This window comes from Notothenia rossii (genome assembly GCF_949606895.1).
Source record: "Notothenia rossii genome assembly, chromosome: 1".
In the NCBI taxonomy this organism is placed as follows: domain Eukaryota; kingdom Metazoa; phylum Chordata; class Actinopteri; order Perciformes; family Nototheniidae; genus Notothenia; species Notothenia rossii.
In genome coordinates, this window is record NC_136912.1 from 51,487,201 (window position 1) to 51,508,261 (window position 21,061).

The following is a 21,061-nucleotide window of genomic DNA, read 5'->3' on the forward strand; positions in this document are numbered from 1 at the left end:
ATCCAGACTGATAAAATGGTAATGGTAAACCATATTCAGGAAGAAGTCAAACGAAAAGCTTGGGAAATACCGAGAGAAACCTAAAGAAGATGTTCTAAGTGAAGGCAACAGTGGATCAAGTGATGATTGGAGCGGCGACAGCAACCCCCAAACATGGCCTTGGCTCCAGGAAATCCCAGGGACAACATCCGATATCTCTGTCCAGAAGAGCGCAATCCTAGGAACAGCTGAGATATTTTATTTATATATATCAGGGGTTCCCAAATTTTTTCAGCATGAGACCCAAAACAGAAATGTTGTGGTCCTAAGGGACCCAAGCTCAAAAAATGTCATGATTTTCCATAATATCTACAGTTATAAACAAAGAATGCAACACACCATGAATTTAAAATGTAAATGAAAATATTTATTTAATTATAAAAGTGCATCGCAGCAATTAGGTTTCTCACAATAACAACCTTCCCTTTGAGCTTCCCCAGAAAAAAATAAGGATCAAAGCAGAAAGACGAAACATGGGACGTGCAGTCAAGTAGATACAGTACAAATTTCAATTATACAATTATCAAAAGTGCAATATTAAGTTTGTCGCTAGCTCAAAAACGATGTACACACTATTTTAAACTATTTTAAATGAACAAAGAACAAACATGTTGTAAACAGAAAGGGACAATACACTAACTGAAGTGCAGTCAAGTGTATTCAGTTAATCACAGGTGAAACCACATTTAAATTATCAGAAGTGCAACATTAAGTTTGTCACTAGATCAAAAACTATGTACACACATTTTTTAAACACTTTTAAATTAACAGAGCTGTTTTAAAACACTCGGAGAGAAAAAGAAACTCCAACACTTGGCAACTGATTAACTTTTTTTTTGTGGAGGCTGACTTGATAGGATGCCCTCAGTGCCCCTCTGTTCCCTTTGAATGCCTGAAAATAACAGAGAAGATATTATCATTAACATTGCTGGGTTATTGGGTGATTTTTAATACCAGCCGGCGTACGCTGTATACCCAATGTGGACCTGGCAACCGCATTTATAGCGCATTACATTACATGTTACCTGTTAGACGCTTTTATCCAAAGCGACTACATACTCAATACTGTGGGGAATCCCCACGGAAGGATTTTGACAGGGTTGTTGCAAAAAAGACCCAAGCGCGCACAGAAGAAATCTGAGAGCAGATATTTCACGAGCGCACAGAAACAGCCTGAGTGCAAGGAGAAGGTTTTAAAATGGAACACAGGAAACCTGTAAGCACAGCAATATATCTGAGTGCAAGCGTACAGTTTGAGCAGAAGCAGAGCAAATCTAAGCGCAAGCAGGCACTATTTGAGTGTGAGGACAGGGTTTGAGGGAAAGAAATACATATTCTGAACGTGAAATCAATAAAGTATGCTCTCAAATTTAAAGACCACGCTCTTGAATAAAGATAACCCCCATGTGTATTCCTATGTGCATCACACTGCAGCAGTCACGTCCGTGCAGCTGATACTTTCACTCACTTTCCCTCTAATCTTCCTGTGGTTATTGTTTTGAAACACCGCTCTGTGCCGCTGCAGAATGTAGTGGACTCGCGGGAGCGAGTAGAGGACGCGCGAGAGCGCGCAGCTGGCGGTCCGCTCCGGGGCTCAGTCTGCATTTCATCCAACTTTGCATTAACGAAACAATTTCACAACAGACCCTGACAAACTCACAAAAACACAAAACAAATGATTAAAATGAGTGACTTACTTTTCCGCCGTCAAAACACTGCTTCTTGAAAGACTGAAGATGAAAAAATCCTTCGATTTGTCCCGATGCAGAGGATGTTTTGTTTGGAGATGCAGGTCCAATTTATTCATTTTCAAGCTTTCGTTACTGAGCACCTCTCCACATAAAACACACTGAGGCCGCTCCTCTCCATTTCTAATAGCTTTTGTGAAGCCAACGTTTAAAAACTCCTCTTTGTATCGTCTTTTTGCCATCATGTACGATCGGGATTAATCAACAGACAATAAACTTTCGCGGGGGACGCGTCAGAGCTGAAACAAATACAATCTTTTATTTTTAGTTTATTTGTATTTAGAAAATTAAATCATTCAATATACAATGCTATATTGCATAATTTCATTTTCCAAATAAAAAATAAAATACAAAAATTATTTTAAAAAAATATTTGCAAAGCAGCCATCAGCTCTGACGCTGTGTGTGTGTGTAGCAATGCATTTAACTGGCGACCCAATCAAAACGGGTCCGTGGCCCATTTTGGGTCGCGACCCTGAGTTTGGGAAGGGCTGATATATATAATAGGGAGAACTGTGGATTACGTTAAGCCCCTATATTTGCTGTCTCTCTTTTGGATGCTTCTTCTAAATCACTTGTTTTTTTTTTACTAAATAATTTTTTATCAATTAGACCCTCCAGAAAAACGCGGGCAAAAATCCTTGATTATGCAGGCTAAATTCCTTGATTATGCGGGCTAAAATCCTTGATTATGCGATTAAAGATGCAGGGTTTTTATGTGATTTTATGCGGGGAAATTGCGGGAAGATGCGAAATATGCGGAAAGTTGCGAAATATGCGGGGAAAAAGAATAACAATTTTTTAAAATATTGGGCTGTCTTATTTATTCTAACTCACACACAACCTGCCACTAACGTTAAACCCCTTTACTATTCAATGAAACACATTCAATGTTTATTTATTTAAAAAAATTTTGGCTATTTTAAACACACACACACACACACACACACACACACACACACACACAGTGAACGTGAGTTGTTTGGCTTTCTTGTCCGCAGCAGCAGAAAGTATTTTCGAATGTTTGAATGAATCAAAGTGGGTCGTCACCGTTGATTTTCTCTTATGCTCCAACACACAGTTGCACGGGGTGCAGAATAGTTTCCCCCCACTTTTTGCACGGTCTTTAGTAGAAATGTTCGTCGGTAAATGAGATGGATTAGATTTTTTCATCTTGGTGTTTCCTCTATCGTGTGAGCTCCACACGTTCACTCTATACAGTGTTGTTTACATTCTGTGATGCACGAGCTGATGACGTCACGTCAAGACGAGTTAACTTTTTTTTTTTTCAACTTTGTTTGGAAAAATGCGGGGATTATGTGGCCTTTTGATAAATATGCTTTTAAAAATCTGCGCCATTTTGCTGATTATTTGGTAAATTCTGCGATCGCAGAATCGCGTTTTTCTGGAGGGTCTAATTAATATATTATTCAAAGAGGGTGTTTACAATAGTAAAGTTACTACATAAACACTCACTGCATAATATGTCACTGGAAACAAATCTAGAATGTCAATTAATTATTAATATTCCAGTGGGATATTTGGCAGGGACAATGCACAATAATGAACACTTAAAACATTAAAATGTGTCGAGCGTAACAGTGCCAGATTTGGCTTTGAGCTCATTTCCATCCGCAGTCCCTCACATTGTGTGTAAATGTGTCACATTTAAAAAGTTTACATTTTACAAACATAGCAAAAACAAAATACATGATGTGCAAAAGGTGCAAAAGAGCAAGAGCAGCATACACAAGTATTTATGACATGGGAATACAATATAGCAGCAACGACATATAAAGTGCAAGAGAAGATACAAGAGCTACCTTAAAGGTGACCTATCATGCAAAATGCACGTTTGTAAATCTTTTATACATGAATATGTGTCCCCAGTGTTCCAGGGAACTCACCAAGTGTCAGAAAACACAACCCTCTCTATTTTCCTTCATACCCAAATCTCTTAAAAAGGGGCTACAATGGATCTGATACAGACTGATCCAGATTTGAACACTTCTATGACGTCACAGAAGTGGCGCTGCGGCTATTGGGCCAACTCCACCAATCAGGAGGAGACAGCCACGGACATTGCCGTTCGAAAGCGCTGGAGATGCTGTAGTACATATGCCAGGCCTGTAGATGGTGCTGTTCTCACAGAATCAGCCCATGCAAAGACAGTGTTAAATTGAGTTCATGTAAACATTTATAAATAAAGCACATACTTTTAAAAGACTTAAAATTGTCAAAGCTCAATAAATGGTGTTTTTCAAGGATGGTACAGTGGTGGTACGAATTTGGCTTTCTGTCAAACACCTGGATAGCTCTCTTGTACAGCTGTTCTATGGGTTTCAGGTTTGTGGCACAAGCAAACGACCAGTTTGTAAAACAGTATTCAATATGGGATGGAATCATACAGTGGAGGTATGACTTTGCAGCATTGACAGTTAAGAAGGGTCTAATTTGTTCTAAATTTTGCAAGTTGAATTTAATAGTATTGGATACTTTCTTGATATGTTTCTTAAAAGTCAAGTTCGAGTCCAGTATGACTCCAAGAAGATACTGTTTTTTTTTACGTTTAACTGGAAGCATATGTTGTTCAGCCAGTGTTGAACCTTGTCCAAAGCATTGGAGAGACAAGATGCGATAATTTATTTGATTTGATAATTGATTTGCATAGTGAGAAGACACAGAATCTATGGGTACATACATTATCACTATGATAAGAAATTGAGGAGATAATAACAAGAACAGACATCAAAACATGTGGCGCTAGGTAGCTAAAACCGGCAACATGGCCTACCTTGGTCATTGTCTGGTCAAAACTGGTCTTCAATGGCATTAAAACAATAAATACGCTGCTGAAATTAATCCATAGGTTAATCCAATGTGTCTGTGTCCCTTTGAAATGATTTCTGATAATCAATAAGCAATAAACCATGCTTTTCCGTTTCCAGATGTCAAAGCAAGAGATAGCTTCACTCTCATGCAAAACTACATGTGCAAAGTCCCCACCTTTTTGTGTTAACGTTGGTGTCTATGTTGAAAACTCCCCTTCGATTATATTGGCTCTAACGGTCAGAAAGAGATGTCAATCACCATCATCCAAGGGTAGTTTTCACAATAAATAAAAAATAATTTTTGGACGGACACTATAATTTACAGTTTTTTACTATGTTCAATCTAAATTTTCTTTAAAATAAAAAACATCTATATTGATTCTGACTTTTCCACATCCAACTCACAGGTTTATCATTACTTTGAGAAAAAAGATTATTAATTTAACCCTTTTAGAAGTGTAGTTATGGTCATTTGTTCTGGAAATGTCTTTTTCGAGCCTGAGACCTGAAAAACAGGCTCAGGGCTTAACAGGTTAACCTTTTCCACAAAGACACAGTTAGCTGTCTCAGTGGAGTGGTGAGCACGAAAACCAAACTGCATTGGGTGGAGTGGAGCGAAACCTTTGTCTAAATGTTTGGTCATTAGTTTTGATACCCATTTCTCAGATATTTTAGAGACACAGGGGAGGATGCTGATAGGTCTATAATTGGACATCATTGATGTCCAATTATAGACCTATCAGCATCCTCCTCCTTTTTTCTATCGAAAAAATTCCTATCCAGCACAAATTCAGCCAATATCCAATGTGATGCTAAACTGCGAAGGAATAGTTGATTGCTCGAACGAATAGCTCGTAAGCTAATGGAGAATGTTCCATTTTTGACGATTTACATGCCACAAATTACTCAAAACTACTCGCATATAGTTTTTCCAATATTCACAAAACACGGTATACACATTGCTCTTATGAATCTGGACATATTTCAAATTGACTTCCATTAGCCCCGCCCCCCAAAAACTGGGCAATTTCAAACATGTGCGTTTTTCATGCATTTTAAGCACATTTTTGCAAACTCCTCTTTTTTGTGTGAGTTTCCTGGTAAAAAGAACAATATTACATACATGCCAACCTTTCCAAATCCAAAAGAGGTAGGTTTGCCCGCGGCAAATGTGCACGCCCAAATGAGGTAATCAGAAGAAATGGAACCCCAGTAATTACATGTATAAACCATGTATTTAACATATATTGCATCATTTTATGCATTTTTCAGAAAAAGTGGTATTTTGGTAAACAGTGACATCAACGACATGTCTGGTCTGTAAAATGCCCGAAAGTAAAAGAATGGGAGATAAATATCCCAAAGTCTCCACATTTTATTATATTTTTAATGTGTTTCTGGTCCTCTTTCAGTTGAGACAGTGTAGATCAGGGGTGGGGAACCTTTTTCCTCTCAAGGGCCATTTCCATTTTTTCAACATCCTCCGAGGGCCGTACAAATTATTGACCTCTGCTTAAAAAAACAAAAATCACAGCCCATTCATTTCGCCTTTCTTTCATGCTGTGCAAAGAAAAAGCAACCTCTTAATCCAGATATCTTACCATGACTCGCGCATGCATGCACGTGCACGGTTGTGGTATGACCACCAAAACAGAAAGATATGGACACAAGATGTGTGCAAATGTATTTAGTTTCCTATCCATGTGGACATGATTTAAGTGGGGGGGACCTAACCTCCTCTAGGGGGGTCCGGGGGGCATGCTCCCCCGGGAAGATTTGTTTTTAATGTTTAAGTTAAAAGTATCAATCTGGTGCACTTTGAGAGCAAAATGAAGAGATCTATGGATACATCTCAACATCCATATGAAACAGAACTGTATACAGATTTTCTTTTTCTTTATGGATATTTTACAAATCACTCCCCTTCCAAAGTGTATAACAACGTTGTATTACTGTCATATAGTATTTTATACCTGTTTACTTTATTCTCTTATTTTTTTATAACTATAATGATCATATCAATAATAATAATAATACATTACATTTATAAAGCGCTTTTCCTGGTGCTCAAAGCGCTTACAAGCAAGTAAAACAAAATAACAACAGATAAATAAAGATACAATAAATAAAGATATCAATAAAGATGATGATAAAGATGTGCCTTTACCTACTGGTTGGAAAACAAAGCTTCTAATATTCGTTAGCATAGCTAGCTAACCAGATGCTAATAACCACAAAGTTATTGATTGTATGATCAGTATGACAGATGAATAGATCGCCCACTGGGCTTTCAACTAAAGACACAGCCACGCAAAAACTGCGGCATGTGTACGTCTCCTTATGGGTACTGCAATTTCTGAAGTGCCGGAGCGGCGTTCTGGTGCTCTCCTCAGAACTGCACCCCTGTCAGACAAGACATACCACGTGATGACACGTTAGGCTCGTGTTGTGTTCAAGGACCCTGATCTTGGCCAGGAAAAACAGGCACTCGCTTTTTTTTTTTTTTTTGCGGTCTAGATTTCTTCAATTTTTTTCTTTTTTGCGTGTGTTTATAAACCGGGTATATGCAGGAGTCCTGAAGTCAAATTTAATACCTTTTAAGACCTTTTTTAAGACCCTTTCCATACATTTTAAGACCTCATCGCAACTTTGAGTTCCAACCGGTTACATTGGCGACACACTTTACCTCACATTTACTATATTGATTGTAAGATAGCACAACTAAACAGAGTGCAGACAGACTACTGAAGCCTCCTTTCCACATGAACTTTAACCTCTCTGTGAAGGTCAGGTTTAATGCAGTATGCTGCTTTTTTGCTTCTGTACTCTGTGCTCTTTCATTCCAGTAAAACTCCTCAGAAACCATTAGAAACCAGTATTTGAACAATAAACAAAACAATTGACAAAACTTTGAACTATGAAATATATTAAACTTTGGTGAGCTTCAGCGGGGTAATGCCATATAGGAGCTCCCTCTTAAATACCCAGGGGTTAAATTGGGCTGGGGCTGTCCGGGGCTAAGGCCTGGCACATAGGACGATGCTCTGACGTCATCACCCTCACACATTTGTCATATGTTTACAAAAAAGGATATATATGTTAAGACTTTTCTCGTTCTTAATATAGACTATATTAGGGTCGATATGTGTTGACTTTACTTTAAAATAGCAGATCTCTGTGACCGGATATAGTTTGGCTTAGACCCCGGCCCCACGAGGATGCATACGGTAAAACGCATACGCAAGCGCAAAAAAGTCTTCCGTTCACACGCATTCGATTCATTAACGTCTCCGTTCACACGAGACCGCTGGAAATGCTGGAAACGATGTAGTATATATGCCAGGCCTGTAAGTGGCGCTGCTGACGCCCGAAATACACCAAAAGCAGCGAAGAAGACCCCGGAACATGGTTGCCCTTCTGTTTATTCTCCGCGGTGGACGGCATGTTCTCCTGCTGTATCTCTCAGGTAATCCACCAGCAGATGAAAAACACCCACCTCTCCGCCTCTTCCAAGGAACGAGGGGACTGTGCGGCAGAATTTCCCTAAAAAAATCTTCCGAACAAAATTAGAAAAGTGCCGGTCAGAGGTCTTCTTAGTTATTTATTGAGCTTTAAAACAAATTGATAACGACTCTGTTCTCTGTATAATAATATAAGAATATTTAATAAACGGTGCCTGCCTCTCTTTTCCTCCCCCTCTTCTGACAGCCCAGCAGCAACAGGAGACGTGGGGAGAGGGAGGCGGGCTATTTCATCGTTATCAGAAAATGATCATATAGGGATTACACATGGAGCCGTTGGACCCCCAGAGCGTTGCGTATGCCGGTCTACCCACCTTGGGACCCGTTACCGTAGTCGTTTAGTTCCCCCCTCCCCCACAGAGCGGAGCAAGGCAACGAAACTTAAAATAATAAGCAGCATTTTACGGCGCGCTATGCATGGGGCCGCCTTGCGGGGTTTCCCGACATGTCGTTTCAGTAAATTAAAGGGTGTTTCATGTTGTCGTTGCTGTTGGACTTCTTAATACCTTGGAAAATGCCGTTTAATACTTTTTAATACTTTTTAATTGCCTTAATTTCCGCTAAAATTATTTATCAACTTTTAATACTTTTTAAGACCCCGCGGACACCCTGCTAAATTACCTCGAGGGTCGTACCAAATGGTCTCGCGGGCCGTATACGGCCCGGAGGCCGGAGGTTCCCCACCCCTGGTGTAGATGAAGGATGTGTCAGGATGTAGAACTCTTGTGTGTACATTGGATAAAGCCAGGTTCATATTCTTGTTTCATGTTGATGACATATTAGAGTCAAAGGTTTTGCACAGAGCGAAATATCTTTGTGTTGCGCGATATATCAGAAAATACTGCATTAAAAAAGTCATTTCCTGCATTTTTCCACTGATAAGGTGTGATATAGATAATGTAAAGGCTTTCAGATTGCTGTAGTTCACGAAACAGAGACATTAACGACATGTTTGGTGTTGAAAATGTCAGAAAAAGTGAAAGATCGGGAGATAAATATCCCCAAATCTCAAAATTGTATTACATTTTGTGTGTGTTTGTGGTCCTCTTTCAGTTGAGACACTGTAGGTGAAGGATGCTTCAGGAAAAGACCAAACACTGGATGTCTTTCAGTCGACAACATGTGTTTTCGAGACATTGATATTAACGGGGAAACCCTGCAGGACTCAAATGCCTCGTCTCTGTTCCCTTAAACTCATTTGGGAGAGATTACCCATCAGCCCCGGGGGTGCAGAGGAAAGGCAGCGTTACCCCCGGTCTGCATGTTGTTTCTCTTTCAGAAACAGAGAGGACTGTTTGTATGATGCGATCACAGACACGCTGCAAACGGTGTCAGCCAAAAGTCGAGTCCAGTGTCTATGGAGTGTCATTTTTATTTGTTATAGTTTGGGAAGATTGAAAATCGGTAGGGAAAGCCAGCTAAGTCGGTAGGCGGTAGAAACATGTAAAAAGCGGTAGACTACCGCCCAAATCGGTAGGGTTGGCAGGTATGAGATTATGGTCAGAAAGACCAGTCAGTAAATTGTAGGTTTTAACTATTCTGTCAGCTTTGTTAGTAAATAAGAAATCTATCATAGTCTTGGAGGTTTTGGTTATTCTAGTTGGTTGATTCATTAGTTGTATTAAGTTGTATTTATTCGTGGTCTGTTTTAAGTTCTTTCTATTTTGTTTATCATTCCAGCTTATGTTAAAGTCTCCTAAAATGATTAACTCTTTGTTGGAGTCACAGGAATTCAGCATGAGTTGTACCTGATCATAGAAATCCACCTTAGCGGTGGGTTGTCGATATAGGCAAATCATGGTGAGGGGCATTTCCTCAGAAAGTGTGATTTCCACACCAACACAATCAAACTGGGAGTGCAATCTCTCTACACGTAATGGTATTCCTCACATAAAGCAACACACCCCCTACTTTTCCCTTCAGTCTGTCCTTCCTAAACACATTATATCCGTCCTGACATAGATATAAAAGTGGAGGGTGACGATATTCCCAAACAGTCAATATTGGATTAATATAGTCTTTTTTTCTTTTGATTTTTTTCAGATGATGGGTTGCTACAGGACAACAGTGAGGGGTTTGGTGCCTTGCTCAAAAGTAGCTTGGCATGAGATGAACTGGCACCTCTCCAGCTACCATTTCACACACATTCAATAAGAAAGACATAGAAAAAACAGATCAGATATTGACATTGAAAGCAGCCTCAACATTAGAGTACACTGGTCAAACTATGCACTTCTAATACACATTTTCCTCTGTAGTTTTTCAAACAATGTTTGGTAAAAAGAAATGTGATACTTACAGCAGTTAGTGACAGCAAAGCTGTTAGCCACCTCCAGGTTATCTATGTGTGGAGTCAGTCTGAAATCTGCCATTCCAAACTGAACCATGCCAACCCTGAACGCACTGTACTCCTGATCTGCACCCCGCGGAAACAGACCGCCTGGAAACACAGACACAGACCATCAGAAAGAAAATTATTCGCTATATTTTTTGTATAAATATTACAGTGTTTTTACTTTTAATAATAATAATTCATTTAATACATGTTTTTAAAATACATTTTACAAAAAAAATGTTTTTCGGGATTTATTTCAATGTATCATGAACCATAAACCCTTATAATATGTGTTTCATTCAAGTCACCAGTTATCTAGTCCCAATCACTCTTGAGTCACCACTTTGCGAATCCGAGTTCAAGTCGAAGTCACCCAGTCTGGGACGAGTCCGAGTCATCGTTACCTGTGTTTGAGTCCGAGTCACAAGTCTGAGATGTCATGTATTAATCGTGTGAATATATTTGTTTAGATTTAGCTGTTGGATAGCTTTATATCAATCAATATATGTTATTGTCTAGATTGCTTTTATAATTATATTTTCTGCATTGCTTTTATTTTGTCTATTTTACTCTCATTTGTCTATTTAACTTATGTGAAGCACTTTGGGCTACAATTCTTGTATGAAATGTGCTATACAAATATAAAGCTTAATATTACAGGGCTCAACGCTAACTTTTAAAAGTGGTTCAGTGTGAGAAAAAGTACACGTCCCACCGTCCGAGACGTGTTATTTACAATATCGGACAAGTAGATCTTCGAATTGACTTGTCCGGCGGACAAGTGACGTTTTTCGCCCTGATTTATTGACAAATTATTGATAAATTCAGTTTATAAAAGGCAGAACTCATTCGCAAATTGTACGTGTCCGCCATTTTTCGTTTATAAATGTTAGTTTCGGTTCTGCTTGTCGATTCCTAAGGAAATGCATCTCGCCGCTTTCTGTACAGTAAGACGGGGCGGGAAGTGTAGCACAGTGGCAGGGTTGGGAAGCAAAACTCGGTTCCGAGTCGGAACAAATGACAATTGTCCGGTCCCGGGATTGATAAGAGTTGTGAGGACAGGAGGCGAGGCCGAGCCCCGCGGACCGCAGCTCTCTCTCTCTCTATGCTCCGGATCAGCTAATCGCTGCACGTTGCAGCTCAGCGTCTCTCTCTCTCTTTCTACACACAGCGGATCCGCTGCCCGTTTAACAGCCTCATCTTTGTCAAACTTTCTTATGTTCTTTCTCTAACATGTAATGAAGGTTATTAAGCGTTTTAGCTCCTGTGTTGTTAATATTGACAGCCATTTCCTTTATGAAGTGAAGCAGCCTCCCTGTCTGTGTCCTCGCGCTGTACTCACATCCCCGGACACCCAGACTCGGAGGAGCACAGGGATGTCAGTATTGTTTATGAAGCAGGGTATAGAAAGTACATTATTGAAATGAAAATAATATTTATTTACTTTTACAAACAGTGAGCAGCTGGGCAGCTGCAGCATGTGTATTGCAGGACATGTGTAAGCGTGCAAGCGTCTTTGAGTTGTAGAAAAGCGCTAGGCTTATAGGCTATAAATATTATTATTATTATTAGGCCTATGTGTTGGACATGTGTGGTTGGACTCTGTCTCACAGGAAGGTTGCAGCATGTGTGTTGCAGGACATTTGTTGGACACACAGACTGTGTGGTTGGACTCTGTCTCACAGGAAGGTTGCAGTGTAACATCAGAGGAGACTGGGCCAATTGTACATTCTCAAACTGCACCACTTAGAACTAACAAACCAATGCAGAGATTATTTGTATATAATTGTATTCAATAACCGTAAGCGATTAAACAGTATGAAGTGATTTTTAAATAGTAGGGATGCACCGAATATTCGGCCGCCGAAAATTATCGGCCGAAAATGGTTAAAAAGGCCCTTTCGGTTCAGCACCGAAAAAATATCACCGAATGTCAGAGAACAGGGTTACGTTGGTAAGCTAACGTGTTGTTGTGATGACGTAATCAAAACGCGGCGACAAGCACGGCGCGCGACCATGCTCGTGGCTGGCTCACAGCCAACTTGTCTGCCTCTTGGAGATATTTAAAAATATCAGAGAAAGAGGCGCGGATTGCAATTTGTAAAACGTGTTCAGCTGACATTTCTCGAGGGGGTGTAACTGCAAAGACTTTCACCACTAAACAACCGGACAAATATGCGGAGTAAGATCAAATCACAAGCACTGACAGCGGGAGACTGTTCAGCGCTGCCTCTCATGTGCTTGATGAGAAGAGGAAGAGATTTATGGCTGATAAATCAGAGAAACTACTGTTCATTAAAAAGAACCTCCCACGTTTCCTTAATAAGTAGACAAGGCTGGCTTATCATAAGCTTATCTAGTTCTACATGCAGGGCTCGACATTATAAATGGCCCGCTGGCCCGGAAGCACTATTTAGACACCCCCTGCCAGCATAACGTACTTTCCACGTGCCCGCTCGGGCCACTAAAAATATTGCTTTTTTTTTTTTTAAATGGTCCTGTGGTATTGGTATTTTGACCAATTTAGTTAAATTGTTTCGTTTATTAACGCTAAAACATAGCGTTTTGTGAGGCGGTTGTTGTCGTTGTTGGGTGAAAAGCAAACAGCTGTTTGCTGCGGAGCGCAGCGCGAGCAGGCTCCCGTGAGCGGGAGCGCGCTCCTTCTTCATTACAGACTATCGCGCCACCTAATAGTGATGGGATTTATGGCTCTTTGAAGGGAGCCGGATCTTATGGCTCCGTTCCTTTCAAAGAGCCGTTCAAAAGAGCCGTTTTTTTTGGCGGGGTTACTTGGTTTGTCTGTGAAATAATCACCAGGATAATGATTGACTGTATTGCCAGACCTAATGTCAATAATCTGCTTTGTAAACACGACACAAGGTGGCGCCATATCCATGTCATTCATGTCCGTGAATGTACTACTTTGAATTTACCCTCCGTATTTGTTAAGTAAATAAAGTTGCCTTGCCTTGAATGAAATTCACGCAACTCTTAATATTAGATACTGTGTTTTTAAGTGGTGATGGAGATCATTTGTTGGCCCTGCTTTAAAGGATATTTTGCCTTTACAAATGGTGCGCTTTTTTGGTTGAAGTGCATCAAAATGCTGCTGCGTTTTCGCGTTTGGCTCATTTTCCATCCGAAAAACACGTCGTCTACCTGTCCTGTAGCCTACCACTTGTTATGACTTCTCTCTCTCGCGTATTCCGTTAAGACCCACCCCATCTCACTCCTCCTGCTGAAACCTACTAATCAGAGTAGGGGCGGGTTTTCACAGAATACGTTTGGGGAACAAAATCAAGCTTTTTAACAGGCGAGTGGATTTTGGCAGGCAGTGAGTGCGGACTAACAATTGAACGATAACAAGAACGGCTCTCACCAAGTACGACTCGGTTCCCCTCGTTCATACCAAAGAGCCGTTCAAAAGAATCGGCTCGTTCGCGACCGACACATCACTACCACCTAACCATTCGCCAAAATGTTTTTAATACCAGCGGTAACCGGCCAAGCGCCGGGCAAAAATCAATCTTCAAATAAAAGAAAGTCACCGGAGGAGTTAAAGGAGAGTGACAGGGAGGGAGTATGAGAAGAAGAGGGAGAGAAGGTTTTAGCCACACTGTAACGCGTCCTAAAACCCTTTTTATAATCTATCGATTAGATTTATGATTCGAAAATTATAAAAGTAGGGTAACAAAACGTGGAGATTATCCGGCTGAACAAAACGTGCATTTATCAAACAGGTTTGTTTTCCACAGACCTTATTTCCAGCTATTTTCCAAAACCCTGTGGAGAAATCCCATTGCTTTTTGACTAGGGAACCAGCGTCTTACTTCCTGGTTTTAGGACGCGTCACTGGCTGCACCTCTCAATATGATGCCAATATAAACAAGGTCTTCTGTCGGCTCTGTACATCAATGCCGACCTATGCTGACAAGTCAGTGAACAGTAGAAAATATAAAGGTATTGGCTATAGGGAAATGTCCCAGCAGTTTAGGATAATGAAGGTTCTAATCTAATCTACTACATAGCCATTACATTTCTAACTCCTAATGACAGGAAGGCAGAAATCGCATTATACAAATAATAATTCTCATAATAATAGCAGACATTTTTTAACAATGACCACAATATCATTATTTTAATAAACCAAATATGAACAATTGAGGAAAATGAGGAAGAACTGATGATTCAAATGTTGTAGTACAAGTAGTAATGTATTTAGTGCATAAATTACTATTGCAACAAATGTGTTAATTTTTTTCATTATAAGTCGATTTCTTTTTGGATGAATGCTCCGGGCCAGGGGTTACAATGGTGGGGCCAGTGATAATAACATTCCACCGGCCCGGAGGGCCAGTGGCATTTTACCCTTAATGTCTACCCCTGACATGTCTACTCTATACCCACTTTCCTGAACAATTTTCATTGTGAGTTATAATTCACCATCTCAGGTTATCATTAGGGGGAAATGACAGCAGCACAGTGTTCAATATATTGTACTTTCGGTATCTAAATGATACAATGTTGTTTACATTGCTCATGAGGACAGACCACCTTATTTGCAGATTCTTGAAATTGTAATTTAATTTGTAATTGATTGTGGATTTTGTATCCGGTTTTCACTTTATGTATCTTTATACACTGTTTACTACTTTGCTTATGAGGACAGACAGCCTTATTTACAGATTCTTGAAATTCAATTGTAATTTCATTTGTAAATAGTTACATTCATGTGGATTTATCCAGTTTGCACATTTGTATGCATGCACGTATACTGTAGGTGCATTTGTTGTTGTTGAAGGCCTGGCTGTTAGTCTTTATTTACACTATTTTGTTGTAGGTCTACTGGCCTAGATGTTTATGCAGTTTTAAAGCACCTTGGCTTTGTTCTGAATGCACTTTGTTGTAGTTATCCTACAGAGAAAAGAAAATGCACTTGACTTGGAATTAATGTACTGTATGCATTCAAAAGTGCTGAAAAAATGTTTAATGGACCCATAATAGTGATTATTATTTAAGTTAAGTTTTGCCATAATCATGTCTTTTTCCATAATCAGGTAGCTGAACAACATTGGTAAAAAATGTATACATTATATAATATATATATATTTCTATTAATCATTTTCGGCCTTTCGGCATTCAGTTTTTGGCCAACTGTTTCCTATTTTCGGTATCGGTTTCGGCCAAGAATTTCCCATTCGGTGCACCCCTAGTAAATAGGAATACAGATTTGACTTAATGTTTTCATAAATATATTTTTCTCCCAGTTTGTCATGGGACTTATTTTTACCCTCTCAAAGAACCGGAATCGAGAACCGAAAATAACTGGAATCGAAAAGCAGAAGCGGAATCGTTAAAATCCACACGATACCCAACCCTATGTGTGATTAGGGCTGCAACGATTAGTCGACATAATCGACGACGTCGATCATAAAAATTCGTCGACGCGGAATTTTAGTGTCGACGCGTCGTATAAAAACAATCAGAGAGCCGGTAACGTTAATTCAAAACTGCGCAAATGTTCATTTGTAACTGCAATGCACTACAGGAAGTGCTGGGGGCAGTATACTCTCCATTGTCTGCCATGACTGCATTCTGTACTAACAACAAAGAAGAAAGAATACGAACGATGGCGGAAAGGAGAGAGAATGAGGGTGATGAAGAGCTCAAAAAAGCGAGACCGAGAGTTTCGAAAGTGTGGGAGTATTTCACAGACGACAAGCCAAAGAAGTCAGTGAAATGCAGAATTTGTAAAGGGGAATTGGCATTCCACGGCAGCACTACAGTGATGCACGAGCATTTAAAACGCAAGCACCCTGGAACCGTGAGGACTGCTACTTTGGATCATGGGTAAGTTTGAGCAAGTTAGCCATAGTCATGTTTACGTTAGCTTACATGTTGGAAAACAGAACGTCTCATGGTTAATGCTTGCTAAGCAAACGCTATGTCAGTTATGTTGAGGCTGCGTGTCCACCAACGAGCTGCTAAACAGCGCCAAGCTTACAGCGTAGTAGAGCACACTAGAGCTTTATGGACGCTGTAATTAATTCCAAACTTAAAATAATAATTAACAAGGGTCTGCGAAATGACAAGAATAAAATGCGATTGAATTGATCCTGGGACTGGACAACAGGGTGACATTCACAGGTGTGCAGACTTGAGGTAGAACATGCACTGGAGCCCGGAAAAGGAGCCGTGCCCACAGGAAGCAGAGATGGAGGGTGTGACAGAAATAATCGTTAGATTAGTCGACTAATCGAAAAAATAATCGACCGATTAGTCGACTACCAAAATAATCGTTAGTTGCAGCCCTATGTGTGATGCAGTAAAATCTTACCGCTCACTTACGTTAGCGGTGTCGTAAAAAACGTGGGAAAATGTAAAATACGATGGCAAAGAAGAAGATTCCAGTGGCCCCAATTTGTGTCCATTCTGGACAACTGAAAAATGTATTCGGACAAGTAAATTGCCAAACTCACTTGTCCATGGACAAGTACTGTCTAAAAACTTTTTCTCACACTGGTGGTTGCCAGGCCGGCAACCAGGCATCAGCTTTTGGTTGCCAAAACTGAAAATACGGTTGCCATTTTTAGACATCTTATAATTTAAATAATTAAGATACTATACAGTTATACATCAACTTAATAATGAACATGTGACACAAAAGAATGTTCAAATGCTTTACAATAAGTAATTAACACAATTAATTTAAACTTAAGTGGTAGTAAACTTGTCCACCCTCAATTGCGTGTATACTGAATACCAGTAGTGCAGCTGTTGTTCTTCACAGATCACTAGTTTCTTGGTCATCCGTTGTCTCCCTTTCAAATGTGGGTTTTCTTGACCTTTGTGTTGACCCCCACCATAGATCCATTGGCCCTTCAGCATCGAAGTCTTGGATAGGCCAGACAAATACATTTCTAATGTTAAATAAATGAAAACCATTCACAGTTAAGAATTAGATATTAATTATTAATGCTGTAAATTATTTATTCATATGTCTAACTATATTTAAAATGTGTTACCTTTTTATAGAAGTGATTATATTTATATGCCATTATTTTCCTATGGTAAAGTTTCGTTTTGCACTTTTATTTTGGTAGTAATAAGATCGGGACTCTTATTTTGAAGGAACTTTTACCGGAAGTGAATGGACAACATTCCTCTTTGCTTTTCGTTCGGGCTCATCTTGCCCTTTATCAGTTAAATCACTTTGAACATTCGTTTGAGAAGTTGACGGGTTGGCCAAACTTTTTACCCAAACAACTTAATTTGCTTCGCCATTTTTTGTAAAACAAACACACGGCGCACCGCACACGTACATCGCTTTCTGGCTCGGTAATCACACCAATGCACGTGCAACTTAAGTATCAGGTTCCGACTGGTCAGAACAATAATTAAATATCACTCTTAATACAACCAATAATTAACATTTATCTATTTTGGGGTGTACATTTAGCTGTTTGCTGTCCTTATTTCTTTATGTTAAAAACTGGTTGCCACTGATGGCAACCAAAGGCCAAGAAGTGGTTGACATTTTTTCTGAATGGTTGCCAATGGCAACCTGGCAACCGTTACTGTCGAGCCCTGTATTATTATTATTATCAGGGTTGAGTCGAGTTCTAAAATTGCCCCCAGCACTCCATTCTGGCACCTTTAATGAGCTGCTTTACAAAGTTAAACAAAATGACACACGGTCACATTTCAGGGTTATTTTAGTTTATTTAGCGGTTCCAAAACACACAGAATCTGAAAAGATATTGACAGTAACATTCCACTCACCTAATTAAACCATCACTGTACTGAATTACTTTTATTTCAATACATAAATAATATAAAAAATATAAATTTTGGGGACAAAAGTCAACTTTTATAATGTGGTTGTTTAATTTATTTCATTTTTACAATATATTATACTTCTGATCAGAAACATTTTTATTAAAGTTTTCATTCCATGGTGAGGGCGTAATGCTGGAGGTACTGTTGCCAACACGCATATCTGCAAGTGTTTCCGTTTGCATTGTAAATGTAAAATGTAAACGTTTTTTTCTACGGTGCACAGTTCACTTTTTCGTGGAGCAGAATCTCTGACCGATCCTGGACCATTACTCCCGCCGCCACTGGCGGCTGCTGCTGCTGCTACCGGAGCTGATAAAGAAGCTATGTGTATTGACGGAACCGCACTAGCTATCAGCCTCACACGGTCCTGGCTTCGATATCCCATCCTGAACTCCATCAGATCACCTGCCTCGCGTTTTTCGTCACAGAAGCGGCATTGAACATTGTCATTGTCTCTTCGCATGCACGAAACGCACCCAGGACCGAAAGCTAGCTCCCGTCCTTTTCCTGTTAGGGAAACTGTGGACTCGATGTCCTGACAGGCTGGAATGTGTGCAACCTGCACAAACACAATACTTCCTCATGGTTACAAATGGTGAAATACAAGGTAAAACTCCCAAAAAATACCAGCTCAATAAAACACAACCGCTCAAACCAACTACTACCGCAAATTGGTCAGAGAAGGAGTACGAGAAAGTTGCTCACCCATGTGACGTAATATGACGCGTTTGACGTTAAAAAAATAAGCAATTTTTAGTAGCAGAGCTCAAAACAGTTCCTTTCCCCTCTAAATTCCTGCCCTTATGTCTCGTAAAACATATCAAATCCTGCATTAACTTTTTTAATTGTAATTTTCAGGTTAAGCATAAATGTAGAAACAAAAAAAAACCTCCAACTTGCTCTTTAAATTCATCTTTGGGTTGAGTAATTTATTGACAATTTGTTGGCAGTCAAATCAATGACATTTAAATGTATCAACCCCTTTCCTTTGATTTATTTAAGGCAACACTTGTAGCATGATAACATTGACATGGCTAACAAATAGTACTATTTGAATGCAATGCAAAAGCATGTGGTTAACACTGAACACAGTGGCTCGGGGATTGCTGTGTATATCTGCATTTGTGGTCCAATAAGGAATTCATCTAAGGAAACACGTCTGAAGAGCTGGATTCTAATCATTTGGATTGAACTACCGAGAAACAAACGTGCATATGCGTGCGTGCGTTCGCACACGTTTCAATGTTAATGAGATGCACGCGCATATAAGCACACTGTGCACACACACAAAATATGTTGACATACATAGGAGCACTGCAGCAGCCGCTGTAGTCAGAAGGCCTCTCAACTGAGCGGCACGGGGGACATGGCAGAGGCCCTTCCGCTGGAGACAGAGAAAGAGCGGGGGATGCGCGAAGGAGGAGAGCAAGGGTGTCATTTACACGTACGGATGAACAGAGAGGTAAAGACAAGGAAGGAAGGGGGGGGGGGGTGACAGAAAATAAGAGCCTACCGATTTGGACACTCGGAGATCCGCAAGACGCCTCGCGCCATACGAGCGTGAGTATCAACAGCAGTTTCATTGTGTTCAGATCCTCACGCCACGCCACAGTAGCTTCTTTTCAGTTCCTAGTAGAACATCAGCTCCATCACGCGCTGCGTGCTCATGGCGGCAGTCCAGTCCGTCAGAAGCGTCTCGAGCTCTGCAGATGCCCTCTCCTTCTCCTGATATGCGCGTACCGCTGCTGCTGCTAGAGAGGGGTGCGCGCGGCGCGAGGTTTGCCTAAGAATACCGATGAGGCACGAGCAGGAACCGAGAGCAGCGGAAACGGCCGAGACGAAACACGCGAGCGTTAATGAGATCAACATCAGGCTAGAAGACGAAAGCTCTGCAGCAGCTACTCTAACATTATTCTGACAATGAAAAATGCATGATGGAGGACATGCATATAACATTGTATATATATTTGTTTTAATAAGATTATTGATTTCCCCTGATGCACCATGACAGGCCTATCTGAGTAGGATGTGAGCTAGGTCTCTGTTTATTCTCAAAGTAGGCACAGTGAAATCCATGAAAAAGAGAAGAATGACAGTCTGATGTGCAGGGGTAAATTGGGCCGGGCCAACGCTCCTCCCTTATCAGCATCTTACCTCTTTAACAATGCATGTGTTTACAAAAAATGCTTTTAATATAAAATGTAAGTCAAAATGCGTGCTCAGCTCACAAAATACCTGCTGCATGTCAAATCGAACGCTCCCTTCACGAACAGACAGGCAGCATCGGTGTTACAGATGTGTCACTGGGGGAGGGGGTCTGCAGTATCAGACCACCCGACTCACCTGAAGCACAGAGCCCTTCTCATATGCTTTATGGGTTATGATACTTCATATACTGTACACTACATATTTATCTTTTAAATTGAACATTTGGTTAGATTCTTTATGCAATTATTCCTGAGGTAAAAAGTAGTTTTGTGCAGCCTGAATTTGCACATTAGCATGATTAAAGCATAACATCTAATTGTGAAATTATACATTATATATATAAAATGCGTTAGTGCAATGATAATACTTTGTCATTTGTGATCTCCATATTGATCAAAAATAAATATACCATACTTTTGGCCATCATTGTGCAAGAGTTGTTGAGTACATCTTTCTTTTTTACTTTTCTTAAGAAAGATTGCAAGAAATTGTCAATTGAAAATTATTTTTTAAAAGAGATGGAAATATTGAGATATTTGA

General features: G+C 40.0%; 1 protein-coding gene across 1 annotated transcript in view; it reads right to left on the reverse strand.

The window, feature by feature from the left end:
• The window catches only part of LOC307019178 (glutamate receptor 2-like), a 173,208-nt gene extending 152,895 nt beyond the window's left edge, over positions 1-20,313 (reverse strand). The window contains exons 1-2 of the mRNA XM_079649845.1: positions 19,827-20,313; positions 10,439-10,579 (exon numbers count right to left, since the gene is read on the reverse strand). Of these exons, the coding sequence (XP_079505971.1) occupies positions 10,439-10,579; positions 19,827-19,896 (211 nt within the window). The 5' untranslated portion in view covers positions 19,897-20,313. The remainder of the gene's footprint in view (positions 1-10,438; positions 10,580-19,826) is intronic.
• Positions 20,314-21,061: the final 748 nt, after the last annotated feature.